This window comes from Apodemus sylvaticus, chromosome 9 (assembly GCF_947179515.1).
Source record: "Apodemus sylvaticus chromosome 9, mApoSyl1.1, whole genome shotgun sequence".
NCBI lineage: Eukaryota > Metazoa > Chordata > Mammalia > Rodentia > Muridae > Apodemus > Apodemus sylvaticus.
In genome coordinates, this window is record NC_067480.1 from 28048828 (window position 1) to 28067164 (window position 18337).

General features: G+C 42.4%; 1 protein-coding gene across 1 annotated transcript in view; it reads right to left on the reverse strand.

Moving 5' to 3' along the window:
* Positions 1-18337, reverse strand: part of Cab39 (calcium binding protein 39) — a 36827-nt gene that overhangs the window by 15749 nt on the left and 2741 nt on the right. The window contains exon 2 of the mRNA XM_052191954.1: positions 821-985. Within this exon, the coding sequence (XP_052047914.1) occupies positions 821-985 (165 nt within the window). The remainder of the gene's footprint in view (positions 1-820; positions 986-18337) is intronic.

Sequence of the window (18337 nt, forward strand, 5' to 3'; positions counted from 1 at the left end):
AATATCTTCGTTCTATCTTCTCTATAATACGACAAAAATGTTTATTTTCCTTTAAGAATTATTGAAGTAGCCATTTCTTCTTCAAACTTTCTCATACCTCTCTCTACCAAAACCCACCCAGATATCTAATTACTCAGGCAGATGGACACTGAGACTTAAAGCACACTCATGGCAGTGACAGAGGAAGTTGCGTATGACCATGTACACAGAGTACTTTGTATACTTCTCAGGCTGGGATCCAGGGCCATTTTCTTCATGAACTCATTATCTACCTAAGGTCATGGTCACGATCCAACTGCACATAGAGGCACCCGGGGGTGCAGGGGGGGAGCAGGCCCTGAGAGGAAAAGCAAGCTGTGCTATCTGCAGCTAATCAGAGAGTGAATGGCTTGGTGGTTGTTCTGCTCTAGCTGTGGGGCCAAGGAGTACAGGCCCAATATTACCAGAAATAAATTTTACAGAAGTCAGAAATTCAGAATTGTGAATAAAATCTGTTTAAACATTACACTAAATAAAAGATTTAAAAGCAGTGCCAAGCAAACACAGAGCAGACCTCTGCTGTGACAGACATTGGGGTCATCTAGCATTCTATGGCTGCCTTTAGACTGCGCATTCCTTGACTCAGAGAGCAGCAATTTATGAAATACAACTGAAATAAAAGGGTATCACGAACACCCAAGGAACTTCCCATACAATGTGGTGCAATGTGTGTACAAAGGTCAGGAGCCTGAGTCAACAGGGATCTTAAAATAGCCCAAAGAACAGAATGCATGGAAAAGGACCACAGAAGTGTCTGAGAATTAAGAAACGACGTTCTCACCTCGAAGTCGATGAGTTGTAAGTCGGACACCAGGGTGCTGAGGAGCCCGCTATTGTACAGCTCCTGGGCCAGCTGGGCCACCGCCTCTGTCTGAGGCTCCTTCTCATTTGTGCCGTACAGAATTTCTTTCATGGCAACCAAATTTTTGGAAACTTCTTCTGTAGCCTGATTTTGGGGGGAAAGGTGCAGAAGAGAAAAAGAATTCATTTTAACAAATACATATTACAGTTATATTAGCCAAATATCCATTTTTTATATTATTTACCCTCAGAGGTATATGCAGGCTCTCTGTCTTCAGGAGCTGGACACTCTACAGGACAGGGAGGGGGAGAGGGAAGAGGATAGGGGGAGGGAAAGGGGAAAGCACTCCCTCAGAAAGGATGATAAGTTCTGAGTATACAATGGAAACTCAGCTAATGTAAAGTAGAAACAGGAATGATAAGACTGGGTTTCAGTCATGGCTGCTTGGGGAGCACTGACTGCTCTTCCAGAGTCCTGAGTTCAATTCCCAGTAACCACATGGTGGCTCACAACCATCTGTAATGAGATCTGACGCCCTCTTCTGGGGTGTCTGAAGACAGCGACAGTGAACTCTATAAATAAATCTTTAAAATTAAAGCCTGGGTCCTTCCTCAAGCTTGAGGAAGCTCTTTGGAAGAAGCATGTGAGCTGCTGCTGCTGGTGGAGGTGGAGGTGGAGGTGGAGGTGGAGGTGGAGGTGGAGGTGGAGGTGGAGGTGGAGGTGGAGGTGGTGGTGGTGGTGCTGGAGGTGGAGGTGGAGGTGGAGGTGGTGGTGGTGCTGGAGGTGGAGGTGGAGGTGGAGGTGGTGGTGGTGGAGGTGGAGGTGGAGGTGGTGGTGGTGGAGGTGGTGTGTGTGTGTGTGTGTGTGTGTGTGAGAGAGACTAACAACTAAGTGTCAGGGAGAAGGAGCAGCAAAAGGCAGCAATGAGAGAGAGGAAACTAGAAATACAAGCAAGCAAAAGAAACGGCACTGGTAGAATAAAGAGGACGTGAAAAGTTACTGCAACCGTAAGCATCACATTCAAGAAAACCCAAGAATAAGTGGAGAAATCAAAGACACAACAGAGAACCAGGAACTTTGATGTTTAAAGTTAGAGCTACAGTGAACATTAACAGCAGGGAAGACATGGCAGAAGACAACGACGCTGACTAGTAACAAGTGGACAAAAATGACTCATGGGAGTGAGGTAGAGGGACATCATGCTTATAAGCTTTAGGGTAACTTTAGTAACATACATAACTAGAGTCCCCAAAGAGAGTAAAGGGCAGACAAAATATTTGAAAATGTGATGAATGAACACAACTTTGAATTTGCCAGGTGTGCATCTTCACTCCCAGTAACTGGGAGTTGGAGTCTGGTGGACAGATGCCTGCGCGCTTGTGGCCAGCTTAGCTCTACATTGTTCCAGAGAGTGAGGATTACATAATAGAGGGACCCTATCTCAAAAACAAAACAAGTAAAAAAATAAATTTGGGGGGCTGGAGAGATGTTAGCTATTAAGAACACTGACTGACTGCTCTTCCAGAGGTCTTAAGTTCAATTCCCAGCAACCACACAGTGGCTCACAAACATCTGTAATGGGATCTGATGTCATATTTTGGTGTGTCTAAAGACAGCTACAGTATATTCACATAAATAAATAAATAAGTAAGTAAGTAAGTAAGTAAGTAAGTAAATAAATCTTTTACAAAAATATACTGGGCAGTGGTGGCACATGCCTTTAATCCCAGCACTTGGGAGGCAGAGGCAGGCAGATTTCTGAGTTTGAGGCCAGCCTGGTCTACAGAGTGAGTTCAAGGACAGCCAGAGCTACAGAGAGAAACCCTGTCTTGAAAAACCAAATTAAAAAAAAAATCTGATAAAAAAATTTGCCAAAATAAATATTGGTAAAAGGCAAATAAATCTCAAGTGTAATAAATAGAAATAAGATGGAGAGATGGCTCAGTATTTAAGAGCACTGGCTACTCTTCCCAGCACCCGGGTTTGATTTCCTGCCTCTGCTTGTGTGCTCACAACAGTCTGGTTACTCCAGTTACAAGGGTAACTGTCTTCTGTCTTCCCAGGCACCAGTCATGCATGTGGTGAACAGACTACATGCAAGTGAAACACACAAACCCATTTTAAAAAGTTAAAACAAGAAAAGAAAGAAGAACAGATTATATAAAGAGACGGCTGTGATGACAAGCACCTGCTGCGCAGTCACAAGGACTGGGATTCAGATCCTAGCACCCACAGAAGGCCTCAGAGGGCTTCAGCACCCTCCTCAGGCTCCACATGTACACATATACATACATGTACTCACACGCAGATATAGACACAGAGATTCAAAACAACGGAGTGTTTAAATCTGGTGATAAAGAGAGAATCTTGAGGGCAGTGGTGGAGCACGCCTTTAATCCCAGCACTTGGGAGACAGAGGCAGGTGGATTTCTGAGTTCAAAGCCAGCCTCAGCTACAGAGTGACTTCCAGGACAGCCAGGGCTACACAGAGAAACCCTGTCTTGAAAACAACAGCAACAAAACCAAAAGCCAAAAAGTAGCCATTATGAGTTGGAGGGAGCAGTAGGGGGAGGAACACAGCCAAAGAAAAGCAAAGCATGCCAATGGACTTGTCGACAGAAATTATATATGTCCAAAGATAGTAGGGAATTGTTAAAACTATTAGGAAAAACCAACTACTAAGCTATCATCCTAGAATGTTATAACCTAATAAAATGTTTTAAAAATAAAAATAATCCTACATAGTGAGTTCTAGGATAGCCAGGGCTATCCAGAGACCCTGTTTCAAAAACAACAAACAAGCAAACTACTCCACCCCCACTAAAACCCATAATCAGACAAATGAAGAGTTTTTGAGATGCATTAAAATTAAAAGATACAAATGAGAAAATGTGAGTAAACAAAGTTTTCCTTTACTTTTAAAGAAAATTTGGCTGTTTAAAGCAAAAACAGCATACTCTAAGATCACTGCATGTAGAAGAAGAAAATGCATGATAGCTCAGGAGGGTCATGGAATATGGTGTAAGGTGCAGTGCTCAGTATCGCATTCCCTCAAGACAGACTATTACAAGTTAAAGATGGTAGTAACATAAGCCTTAAAACAAACATTTAAAGGAAAACTCCATGCAGAAAAAGGTGGTAGTGAATGTTTGTGATCTCACCATTTGGGAATCCAAGGCAGGAGGATTGAGGATGAGTTCAAGGCCAGCTTGAGCTACATAGTGAACTTAGGGCCAGCTTATATTATTACATGGTGTGAAGTTGTCTCACGCAAGCAAGCAAGCAAGCAAGCAAGCAAGCAAGCAAGCAAGCAAGCAAGCAAGCAAGCAAAAACCTAGCCCACTACAATATACAAGACTTGCTATAGGAATCAGCTTATGACAGTATTCAGAACAATTGTAACAGCCCACATCATTCCTTTACAACCATCAAAACTTCTTACCAAATGGTCACAGAACTTCACCTTGAGTATTTCTTGCTTCTAATAATGCTGTATTGGAGGATCTCAGAAACAGACAAACATGGCCTCCCTATACTGTCCGATGGCCCAAGCAGTAACCTTTCTTCCTGCTTGAGGTAGTACACCTGTCTTCCTTTAAAGTTTATCTTCAGAAAATTTCTTTTCAATTTTATTTTCAGTTATTGTTCCAAGAAAGGTAGGATAATGCCCGACCCTGCTCCAGATACAGAAGATCCTACATATGGGACATGCCAACACAACTTGAGGTTATCTTTAGCAAGTATAGACAATCATGAGAAAGAATTTAGAGTGGAGTGGATCTCTTCATCTCTCATGGGTGCTATGACCAACTGGAGTGCATGATACCACACTGAAGGCTCTAACTTCTCGCTATTTAATTGTATTTCACCATCAGCCTAATACCTAGGCTGCACAGACATTTCTGTGTTCTAAAGGATATCCAGTAAATCACATTACTCTTATATTTGAATCACATACCTAGTTATGCCTCTGCAGCCTGCTTAAATTGCTAACCAAAATGCCTCACAGGAAAGAACCACAACTGAGTATTATCTTTTCAGTAATGATCTAACATATATCCTCCCACCCTACCCCTACCCCACCCCCAAACCCCAGACAGTGTTTCACTATGTCTATGTAGTCTTGGCTGTTCTGGAACTCACTCCGTAGACCAAGCTGGTTATGAACTCTCAGAGATCTGCCTGTCTCTGCCTCACAAGTGCTGGGATTAAAGGCATGTGCTATCACCAGGTTCCTGGCTTTGATCTAATAATTTTGGGTATGGCTACTCAGGACAATTTGCAAATCATATTTGTAAAGATTTTTGTTTAATATCTTGGTAAAATAAAATAACATTTCATATTTTCTGACTATAAATGAAAAAAAAATCCAAGTTAATTTAGTCAAATCTTTTCATGAACCCATCTTGTCCAGGTATATATGGTATATGCCTTTAATCCTGGCAGAGGGAGGCAGCTTTCTTAGTGCCAGGATAGCTTAGTGTACACAGGAAGCTGCAGGTCAGTTAGGATTATATAGTTTGACTCTGACCTTAAAAAAATTAAGCAAGCCTATTCTGATTTCTAAGGCTTCCCCCAGTTATTACATCTGTCCCCTCTCAGTCCTATGAGCCCTTAGGTCTGTGTGCAGCACAGCTTACCTTTTCTGGTCCAGTATCTACCTTACTGTGTACAGGGCTTAGATTTCTCAGTAGTTCAAAATCTCATATCTAATAAGGTACCTAAAGTGTAATTTTTCTGGACTAAGATGGAATAGGAGCAGGATAGATTCTATTCTAATCTATTTATATGCACTGCCTTTTCAGCTCCTTTATTCCAAGCGATTCTCACTGACAAGAAAAAAAAAAACAAACAAACAATCTGACATGTAATAGGGCTTCTAAGTACTACCTGGTGGTTATGTCATGGTCCTAAATGGCAGGGCTTCTTTAGCCTCCTTTACTTTTCTGGATAAACTCAAGTTTGAATACTCTTAGAAATTCTTAGTTCATCGATTTTAATTTTCTTTTTATATTAAGCTTTGAACTCTGATCAAACCTCATGTTATCTTCTGACAGCAACAGTGCTGGAAGGACTGACAGCTAAAGAGCTTCCCTCCTGGGAGATGATGGAGTCCAGAGCAAACTGCACTATGGTCATATATATCCATGCAGAAGCTAAAGGACATGAAATCATACACTTTAAACGGTGAGCTGCATGGTAGGTACATAAAGCTGTCTTTAAAAGACACGAGAGAGGACGGGGCAAAAACAAAAAGCTATTATACTTTGAGCAGAAAGCCAGGCTCACTAGTAAAGTCCCTCCCTTTCAGAAGATGCACTAACTGTCACAGTAAGGGTTGGGCAGCAATGACAATGGAATCAGACACATTTACCCCTCACTGCTTACTTGCTTTCGGGTTCTGATGCCCTCCTGATCTCTTGAGAACCCCATGTATTTTATGATCTCTTCTCCTCATATAGCCAATTCCCAACTCAACCCATTCCCAATTTTCCCATATGATTGAGGCTCCCCTTAACAGAACCAAGTAAGCTCTTTCTGGACACACACATTCCTCTCAGCTACACTTTACTTATAACTAAGTCTCTCAAATATTTATTCACGTTTGTCACAATCCACATCTCCTTCCTTATTCACTGCTCATCCTAATCTCACATGCCGTTAAAGGCAATTTCCTGTCTTCATTATGCCTGGGCACCTGTGGTGTTTGTACTTGTTGCTTACTGCATCCATTCCTATCCTGTTTTACCTTTCCCACCTCTCCAGGTGTGCCTCTTTCTTGGTTTCCTTTTCAGTTTGTCCTCCTTTTTTTTTTTTTTTGGATTTTTTTTTTTTTTTTTTTTTTTTTGAGACAGGGTTTCTCTGTGTAGCCCTGGCTGTCCTAGAACTGACTATGTAGACCAGGCTGGCCTCAAACTCAGAAATCCGCCTGCCTCTGCCTCCCAGAGTGCTGGGATTACAGGTGTGCGCCACCACCACCCAGCAGTTTATCCTCCTTAACTAAACCTTAAACATCAAGTATCCTACAAGGCCAGGTCTGAGCTCTGCTTCCTGCCTTTTGTTTTTGTACAGCTTCTCTTTAAGTGACCTCATCCATGTGCACTGCTTTAATTAACTCCTAGAGGCAGAGGCCTCACAGATGCCTATCTTCAGTTCTCCCAGGCTTTGTCTTTCAGCAGTCTACACGAAATGTCTGTATTTAGATGTCTTATGGTATGGTACCTCAAACTCAATGTATCTAAAAGAGAACTCATGTTGTTGCCCAGAGCTTGGTATTCTTCCCTTGTTCTTAGATCAGTAGCAATACAGGTGCACATCAGAAACTCAGGGGTCATCACTGGCTCTTCTTTCTTCCCCACCAGCAATGGCTAAGTTGTCTCCACTCTCCCAGATCCAGCCATCTGCTGTCTCCTCAGCCACTGCCACCAAAACCCAAGTCCTGGAACTCCTGCCAAAATTACTACCTAGCCTGTTGACTTCCTTACATTCCTGTTGGACGTGTACATTTTTTTTCCAATCAAAACACAATGATGAAGAGATTCTGTTTAAAATGCTCCAATGACCCAATGCTTTTCTTGTGAATGGTGCAAGATCTTAACATGACCCCTACAAAGTCTGGTCCTACTGTCTAACCTAGACCTGCACAATGATTCCTATTTACCCATGATGTATGGGCAAACATGTATTTCCTCAGTGGTTTTGCATATGTGGTTTCCTATGCTCATGTGTCCTTTGCACCCACCTGCTGGCCAACTCCCTGTCTTTCTTAAGTGCTGGATCACTTTTTCAAAAGTTTCCTAGGTAAATTCTAGCACACATTCACCTATGGTTAAGTTTTTCCTCACATTGTTTCTCATAGTTGGGTATAATTCTTCTGTTCTTTGTAATGTCCCAGTTACTGGTCCCTTCTGCTACACTAAGAGCCTGTAGTAGATACAGGGCCTTGAGGGCAGAGCAACCCTGTAAGATCCCACTGAGAAGGCAAAGGGAAGTGCTTAAAAGAGCCTAGAAGCAGACTAGATTATGCCAAACATTTGGGGGAGGGGAGGTCAGGAATATGGAGGAGAAACTCATCTAGTTTACTTCTAGAAAGAAGCCACTAAATTCAGACCCCAGCATCGCCTGTTTACCACATAGACAACCCAAGATAACTGAGCTAATATTTCAGTTACTAATAAAGGACAGATAGTGGCTATTAGAATTAGGAATCAAATGTTCTATCTGGTACCTGGATAAAAAGACTTGACTTTAATGATGAGCATAGAAAAAAATCACCTAGATCAGGGGTGGGAGTATGTGTGAAGAGAAAGGAACTGCTATTCAATAGAAGGGAATCAACAACTACAGCAGTGTCTGCTTGCCAAGGCACAGTGAGAGCAAAGGCGTGAACTAGCTAATTCAGTAAGGCTGCCATCTTACTTAAGGGCCAAGAACTCTAAACTTGGATCCTGGTGTGCATATGGTCATAGTGCAGACATCTCCCCAAGCTAACACCAAGGGAAATCAGTTCCTGTATCTGGTACTTGACTAACTGAAAAGAATAGCTTGTTCTATGCTGGCTGTGTTGGAAATCTTGATTCACAGCACACTCACACTGTATATTACTCTGTATGGAAAACTAGTAAGTTCAGAGATGAAGTGTGCATTTTGCTCAACTTAGAGCCTGATTTCTATAACTACATAGTCTAAAACAGTGGTTTTCAATTGGTTATTGTGATCCCATTGGGGGTAGAGAAACCCTTTCAAAGGAGTCATATATCAGATATCCTGCATATTAGATATTTATATTACAATTAATAACAATAGCAAAATTAGTTATGAAGAAGCAATGAAAATAATTTTATAGTTGGAAGGTCACCACCACATGAGGAATTGCATTAAAAGGTCGCAGCACTAGGAAGGTTGAGGACCACTGCTCTAAAAGAGCACTCTACACTAATCAAGTACTGTTCGCCTCTTTACTTTCCATTCACTCTATTTCAGGCCTGTAAGCCAATGTATGGCTTGTTTGTTTGTTTGTTTATGCACTTGGGACCAAAGGCAGTCTTTTAACTATTTCAACTACTTGTGTGATTTTTGATCTCTATTAACCTGAACCATTTTCAACTGATTAAACAAAAAGCAAGCAAACCAGTAAGCAAGCTCTCTCTCTCTCTGTCTCTCTGTCTCTGTCTCTCTGTCTCTCTGTCTCTCTCTCTCTCTCTCTCTCACACACACACACACACACACAGATTTAACTTTTAAAGACTTACTATTAATGATGGTTTTTAAATGTTTTAACCTCTCTTCTAGCCCACCACTCACCAGCGGTAGAGGGAAAGAAAGGCTATTAGGATACAGGGGAAGTAGAGCTGTTTAGAAATGGTTCTATGGAGCAAATCTCATCTGCATTCTTGGGAAATTAGCAGTTTAGTTCACAGGTCAGCAGCAGTAGTAGCAGCAGTGGCGGCAGCAGCAGCAACAACAACAACGGCTCAATCCACTCACAAGCACTTCATAGATATACTAGATAGTCTAGTTCTGTAGTGTCAGGACAGCAGCAGCAGTGGCACAGCTTAGCAGGAACAGCCAGGCTTCAGCCAACAGTCCTGTCAGGAATGCCAGAAGTTCTCTGTCATGCCTCTCTCAATGAAGCGAAGATTAGACAAGAGACCAAAAGTGTTGGAAAGTTAGTTCTATAAGCAAGCCCCCTCACAGTCCGTTGAGTCGTATTTATACTTCCTCCAATGACATGAATCCTCCGTGGGTGTTGCCTCAGTATGTGAGTCTGTCTTAGTAAAACTTTACCTGAGTCTGTATCAGCTGACATCACTCTGCCAACTGGCCAGAGTTACAGAAGTGGCAAGACCAGCACACCACACAAGTTTTTCGGTGCAGTTTTTTTCTAGGGAGTCCGAATAAATGGAGCTCATCTACAAAGTGTAAGGTGGACGATATATGTGTCATTAGTGAAGAATCCTTTATCTTGTGTCCTTTTACATTCTTACTTTAATAAAACATCCTTTCGCTTCTGTTTCAGTGAAACGTTTCTTCACGAGTCTGCCTTAGCAAAACATCCTTTCACTTGTGCCCACCTCAGCAAATATTCGCTCACATGTCTGCTTTAGTAAAGCAGCCTTTTACTTATAGCCGCTTCAGGAAAACATTCCTTTATGTGTTTGCCCCAGCAAAACACCTTCAGATCCAACTGACTTTCCAAAGAATCCTTAAGTTTGTACACACACATGCTCACACTTGGAACAGAGGTAAGGTTGGATTTCAGGAGGCAAGGTAATTCAGCAGGCATTTACTGACTTCAATTGCCAAAGAGAGAACAGAATAGTAGGTCATATTGGATCTGATTGATCTCTTTTAATAGTGGCCACATCCAAGCCTCTGGAGGGACTGCATTAGTCAATGTATACTCTGCATCTCTGATCATACTAACCATATACTCCCCCCCCCCCCCTTCAAGACACGGTTTCTCTGTGTAGCCCTGGCTGTCCTGGAACTCACTCTTTAGACCAGGCTGTCCTTGAACTCAGAAATCCGCCTGCCTTCTGCCCCCCCCCCCCCAAGTGCTAGGATCAAAGGTGTAAGCCACCACCACCCAGCTGACTACACCCTTCTTATCTGCACCCCTACTTATGTCTTATACCTACTGAGTAGCCATTCACACCTACATCTCCTCTAAACACTCCCCCTTTCAAACTCCTGAAATCTCTACTCCCCTAATCCACTGGTCCCTCACTGACCTCATTACCTGTGTGCTAAGACTGCACCTCAGTACTGCCACAGGAGAGCAATGTCTTTGGATTCCTTACACTCCTGGGTGTTTTTCCTACAACTTTTCTACACTAGCTTCTACAACTGTAATCACTGTAAATGCTGACAGAACCCATGCGTACTTGGCTTACTAATGATTTGTGTTGCTTGTCTGATTTCAATCCAGTTCACAAACATTCCTGACAGCTGGACTGATTTCCAAGTAGTAACTCGTGAGGAGTACACATTTCAATACAGATACACTTTCCCTCCAGACTTTTGTTTAGTATCCTACTCTGGATACAGACACCTAGCTTTACTCCTCTGAGATGAGACCGTGCAGTAAAAACTTTCTTAACTCCTGTTCTATATTAATACACTCCTGCTATCTTTTGACTACATGTGCTGTCATATTAATACACTCCTGCTATCTTTTGACTACATGCGCTGTGCCTTTCGATACTCTTTTTTGAGACATGGCTTCATTCTGTAGCACTAGCTGGCCTGGAACTCACTATACAGTTTGAATCAACTTAAAACTGACAGCAATCTCCTGCCTTCACCCTCTTTGGATTATAGGCATATGCCACCATGTTTGGCCTAAAATACAAGCGCTGTCTTCCAGCACTAGGGACTAAACAAAGAGCTTCGAACATGCTAGTTAAATACCACTGAGCTGTAACTCTAGCTCCCAAGATACTAACTATAAAAACAAAGTAGTTTCATGATGTAATACCACTTTGACCAAGTGCGTGTCATGAACATTCCCTGCAATGAGACTACTGAATCAAGGATCTCCTAATGGTACGTCCCTCACAGGGCACATCAGTTCTGTAAAACTCTTGCCAACTGTCTAACCTATACTAGATCATAAAGAAACACCAGCAAGGCCCAAATCAGGGATTGTCTATAAATCATTCAAGTATTTAGGTCACAAGGTTAACGAAGCCTGAGAAGCTGCTCCAGACTGAAGCAGCTAGGGAGATGCAACTAAATGCAAGTGTGCGATGCCCACTTGGATGGCTGGCCCAGTGGTTTATAGGAAAGGCTGCATCTATCAACAACACACCCTGTCCACTTCCTACTGTGCTGATATTAAGGGTTACACCTGTGGAAGTGGAGAAGAGGCTGACAAGTTTACCAGCCTTCTTGTTTTGCTGTTTCTTCCCAGATAAGGTACATCTTATTTCAGTACCAAAATCTATGGCTGTATCTCTGTGTGCTGCAGAAAGGGCCTTTAAATAAGGGGCCTCAAAGATACCTTTGTGTCATAGAGGATCATCAGCTCCCTCAACTGACTTCAGATTTCAAATAAAAGTCTTCAGTCCTTATTCTCACCTTGAGCTTCACCTCTGCTCCAGGGGAAGCCCAAGTGTTCACACTCTGCCCCCTCCCCTCCCTTCCCCTCTCCACCCCTCCTCTCCCTTCCCCTCTCCTTCAGACTCCGGCTGCAGCAGCTATGCCTCCCTTCAGCCGCCAGCCTCGCAGGGCTGAACCTTCTCATGTGCCTCTCATTTTCTACACTCCAGGCTCTGACAGCAGTTTACACACAGACTGACCTCCTGGTTCGTTAGCTGGCAGAAGACTGAGTGCTCATCCCTGGACATGGTGTGCTGAGACACAGATGCTATCCTGCATGGCCAGGGAGCCTCAGATTGGGTTTCACAGGCAGACTGCTGTATCAACAGCAGCCAACTGTTTACACTTACTCAAGAGTATCCCTTGTGACAAGCTACTCATCTGACTGGAAAATGAAGCCCCATGCCCCTCGTTTCTTACTCTATGTGACAGGAAAAGACTGTGGTTAAGGTCTTAGTTGTTTCCTGAGAACTTCTGAGACGTGGCCTATGAAGCAGCTGCATGCACCAGGGCCTGCGGTGAACAGAGCGGGCATGTTAGTTCCCTGGACTCAGGCGCTGGGGTAGGAGAGCAGAGCACAAGTCTCTCGAGTCCCTTGGAGGGAAGGGAAGGGACTCCTGAAGTAGGAACGTTCCTAACATCCACATACAACCAAATGAGAACTTTATTTAGCTTTTAGGGATTATTTTTGAAATATTTAAGTTATTAGGTCAATGTAAACATCCCTACCATCTCGAAATTCATACCTAATGCATGTTTCACTGGCAATAGTATTAGAACAAAACTTCTTTCCTACCCAGAGAAAAAATGTAGGGATGTTCTCCAGCCTTTATGGTTGTGTCCAGTATAACCTCCTCTGGTAGCACCCAAGCTGGGATTTTCCCCTTAAATATAAGTTGGGAGTCTGAGGCAAAAGGTACAGGAATTCAAGACCTGTCTGGGTAACATACCTGAGGGTGCATGGGTCCATGAAGGAGAAAGTAAGTACTCAGGAAACTAAAACCCTGGTGCAACTGATGGATTTCAGGACCTCCCAAACCAGAAAGACTCTCTGCCTCAAACCTGACATCCTCGTAACACTCAACTGTGTAACTGTGGCTCGGGCTGCCCCGAGCCACAAGCTAGTGCTTCACCAGCATCAAGCTGACAGAGCGAAGGCAGAATAGGTCCACAGTCCACTGGGTAAAAGCAGGGAGAGAGTTCTTATGAATTAGCAAGTTCAAAACAAATATTTAGAGACAGAGGAGGGTGTGGGAGTGGGTGTCTTTAGTCCCAGCAGTCAGGAGGCAGAGGCAGGCAGAGCTCTTCTATGTTCAAGAGCAGCCTTGTCTAAAGAGCAAGTTCCAAGACGGCTAGCTTGACCTACAGAGTAATAAGACTGTCTAAAAATGGAAGAAATCAAAAGTTTTTATACAGAAAGATATGAAGACAGGACGAAGTTGTAGGATGGAATGTAAAGTAAACTGACATCAGTAAAATGGCTCATTAGGTAGAGACGCTGGGCACAGGCCTGGAACCCTGGGCACGAGCCTTGGGCTCCAAGGACTGCTGAAGCTCCTTCTCTAATTTCAGGCATGCCATGGCATGTGCCGACTCTCACATAAAAACAAAATTAAAAAAAAAAAAAGAATAGATATTGTTGTGGTAATATTTGATGAAAAGACTCCATTCGTATAGTAACTCCTGTGTTGAGTGCTTTTTAAAGCCCCCCTCCCCCAAGCTCTTCATTATAGAAAGTGTCTGCGGACTATGCTCAACTAAAGGAATGTGGACTAAGAAAAATCTGTTAATAATATCTAGGGTCAAGCATTTCTAACCACACGTCACTGTTAAATGACCATGCATGAACAGGATATTCCCTTCCCCCTCTTACACATCTGGCAAAGCTATCTATACTTCTCCCAGAACACTAGCACTCATGCTGGTCAAGAAGACTGAGGATAAGCTGAGGACGGTGGCTGTGTCTTCTGTATACAGCAGGTAGAGAGGAGAATATGAAAAGAGTTGTTACTCTGGCATGTGTTAGGCTGTTAGTGGTAGAAGGGTAGACCCTACTCCTGTCTGCCACTTACCTAAAAATAAGGATAGTAAGCCATTTGGTTCCTTTTTTTTTTTGTATAAAGAAAGGGGTTTTGTAAAACAATCAATCAATCGATCAATCAATCGATCAATCAATCAATCAATAAAAATTAAAAGGCTGTGGCAAAGTTTAAAAGGGATTGACCTATGTCAATAATACACAACCTCAACACAGTAACTATGCACCATGGAACACAGTAAAAGTTCTAGCACGCTGCAAGGAAGGAGTAAACACTCAGTGGGAAACGCCCACACAGTGGAAAGTAGAAAGATACACTTTTACTATGGCTTGGCATGGCTAACTGTGAATTCCTTTCCCATATAATGAGTTGCTTAGGAAGCAGTTTTCCTCCCTTGAGAATGCTAACAGAGGCCTTTCTGTGAAGCACCTTGCAGAGGATGGTGGTGTAGGCTGTGCCAACAGTACAGTTAGAACTCCTTCTACAGCACTTAACCAAGTGATCACCAAGCCCATGCCAGTACTCCAGAGACGAGAAGCTTCAGAGGAAGCCAGGTTCCACTTTACGTCACCTAATATGAAGACAAAATTAGATTCCCTACTGGACTTCCACCCATAGGTCTGAAATCTATCTCCTGTTACATGTAAAGCAGGTTTAATCCTTGCTTTATAGTAGATGGTCCCTTAAAAATACTTTGCTATGAACTAAGCTGAGACTGTATTCTTCAAAGGCACTCTGCTCAAATCTAACTCCTGGTTCACTGGACTTTCACTCACAGTAGTTCTTAACTGCCATGTCAGCCAAATTACTCCCTGCAACACAGTTATCATTCCATAACCTCAAGCAAGGACTTGCCCACGTGGAACAGAATTTAAATACACTTGTTACTGCAACCTATCCTCAAAAGTCTCTTTGGGTGCCTTATTACATTATTTATTCTTGGGCACACATATATCCTCACATACATGTGGTTTCTAAGACACATCTGCCTCAGCTGAGGCATGAAAGAAGCATCTCTTCTCACTCTCTCCTGAGTTAGAGTTGCTGTACAACATACTAAGTACAGTTTGTGTTTGTGCAGTTTGCTCTGCTGATGTGTGTATACACCCATCAAGACAGTGAAGAGAGACATCATTACCAAAAGTCTCCTTATGTCACCTTTGTATTCCTCTTGATTTCTTCTCCCTCTATTTCTATTCCAAAGCAACCTGAAGCCTGAATTCTGCAACTATGGATTGATTACATTTTCTAGAATTTTGTATAAAGCATAAACCATGTACAATGGCGACTTTTAGCAACATCATTATTTTGAGACTTGACTGCTATGTAGAGTCCACCCTTTTATTGTTTATAGTGTTCTATTAAAGTGGAACAAGTGGTTTATTCATGACTTGGGCTATTTCACACAAAACTTCCACAAACACTTAGACAAGCCTTTGTAAGGATATATATTTTATAGTTTCTTGGGTATATACTTAAGAGTGTCATAGGTAGATCAAAGCTGACTTAATTTAGCTCTTTAGGAACTTGTCTGCCTTCTAAAGTGGCTATACCATTTCATGCTCTTAGCAGCCCCAGTTGTTCTGCACTCAACATTTGGCAAAGTAAATATGGTCCGTAGTAAACACTCTAAAGCTCTGTGCTAACTGATTTTTCTTTGGTGACTAATTTCATTCACCCATAAGTTTTTATTCTCCTTGTCAATCAAACTGCTACTTACAGTTTTGGTTTTCCTCAGATAAATTAACCACAATGTAAGTTCAAAACTGAGGGCTATATTTTGCAGCAGATCTCAGGAATCCTGTGATTAAACTCTCTGATTCACAGTTATTATTAGGCATATCACTCTACATGATTATCTAATCATGAAAATGTTTTCTGACTATCCTTAACTACAGGGGGAGAAATGGTCACTGTGGTGGTATGAATGTGAATGGCCCCCACAGGCTGATATCTGAGTACTTGGTTTCTTCTACTTAATGGAACTATTTGGGAAGAACTGGAATGTGTGACCTAGTTGGAGGATGTGTGTCACTGGGGGTGGTCTTTAAGGCCATTCTGAGTCTTCTCTACTCCTCCTTAAGGTTCAAACCATGAGCTCTTAGCTGCTGCGTCAGCATCCACTGTGGAGCTTTCAGTCCATCATGTACGACTTGAGCCCTCTAGAACCACAAGCCTGAACACTTTCTTTATCAGCTGACGTGGTTATGCTGTTTTGCCACAGCCGTAGTGCAGCCATCAGGACAGACATAACTCGACAGTGAGTTACAGAGCTCTGGGTGGCAGGACTGAAAGAGAAAACTGGCTTCTGGTCATCTTCAGTCAGTCTAAGCTGTCACTTGGTTACAGCTCCTTACTGTTAGTTACACACTCAATGTGGACATCGTATCACATTCAGCAGTCACTGGTGCCGCATGACAGCAAGTGGCAGCAGTTTACATTAACTCTGCTCTCTAGTCCACCTTAAAAAAATACAAGTTATTACTGAGGTCTGTCTTTGAAAGTCTTATAAGCCACTGAAGAAGAAACATAATTACATATATTGCACAAGAAAAGAGAGCAGGATAAGAGGCGGAAAGCAGAAGAGCAGGGCTCCATCTTAAATAGCACACTAGGTGAGAAGGCGGCATTTGAGCCAAGACTTAAGAAAAGATCCTATGTGAACCACAGAGGGAGCTGGGGTGCAAATCCTGCAGAAACGGAAGGGGCAAATGCAAAGGCTTAAGTACTCCTGGGCAGTCTATATTTCTGTCATAGTGAATGAGACAGACAGAGGACACTGCTAGAGACACCTTCGACAGCTGACAGTTAAGGAAGGCTGCATGTGCTACTCACTTAGCAGTCCTAACTGGTCCCATCATCTTTTGTATTTTGTTTATTTGTCTATGTAAACCTGGCTGCCCTGAAACTCACTAGTTAGACCAGGCTGGTCTCAAACTCAGAGATCTTTCTGCCTCTGCCTCCCAAGTGCAGGGATTAAAAGTGTCTGTCACCATGCCAGCACTTCAGCATTTTGTAACCATTTATTAATAGCTTGCTATTGTTAACCCATTTTTATTTGCAGTAGTTATATTTTAGGCCTTAGTTCTCTTTCACCATGTGCATCAGCTGTCATTTCCTTTTAGATATTGACAAGTAAGTCACAAATTGCAGGTGTTCTCTCCTCTATTCTTAATCTGTTTCACAATAAGTAATTTACATGGAATTCTTCAGAGCGGCCTACCACCTTGAACTGACATTAATTTTTTAGAAATCCCCATGTCTTATACTCATAGCAAGTCTACGCTTGTGTAATGTTGGCTTAGAGTGGGAGTTCTCAGCCTCCACGCTAATGACATTTTTGCTGGGTAACTCTGTTTTGTTGCTGTTCTATTTTTAGCATCCCTGGCTTTACTAACTGAATGCCAGTAGCTGCCTTCCCCCTAGTGCTGCCACCAAAAATGATCCTGGCATTCCAACTGTACTCTAAGAGAACAAAACAGCTCATGGACTAAAACAAAACAAAACAAAACAACAACAAAATCCCCATTCTTTCCGCCAAGCAGATGATTCAGATCCCAGCACTTTCTTCTACCACCTCCATCAAGCCACCTTCTTATTTTCTCTGTAACGTTGCAGAAATTAGGATATTCTCCACCTCTCCCTTCCCTTTCATAATTCTTACGAACTATCATAGTATACTGCTAAGTGTGGGCTCTTGGGCTCCTCCAGACTGAGAGGATTTTTTTTTTTTACATCATTGTTAAGACATCATTTGCCTTGTGCCCACTGCACTACTATTTATGCTAAAGGGCTAACACTCCAGCACAACATAAGGCAGTGCCAATAAACTGCAGTAGCAGTTACTTAACCCTGAACGACTACATACTTAGTTTTAAAAAACCTGCAGGTTTCACCTAAGGATGCCCAGGAGACCTGTGCACAATGGCACCTACCTATAATCTCCGTACTCAGAGAGTCTGAGGGTGGAGGATCACAATTCTTGGTCTAGGCTGAGAGGGAAGGTGGAGAAAGAGAAGAAAGGGATCCCTATGTGGAAGCAATAAGAAAGCCATTAGTGTTAAATTTTGTTCTTTAAGTACACAATTTGGTATAAAAAATGGGAAATGTGTTTGGTTCCTTATAGATAGGACTTAAAGTAAAAACTAAGTCAAATTCTTATATGGTATCAATGTTCAAAATTATTTCAAATGCTATTAAAATAGCTTTCTCCCTTTAAAAGAACTATGTATGTGCATTAGTTTATATATATCATATGTATGCTGGAGTGCACAACAGAGATCTGGAGAGGGTGTCAGGTTCTCAGGAACTGGAATTACAGATGGTTCTGAGGTGCCTCGTGAGACCTGGGACT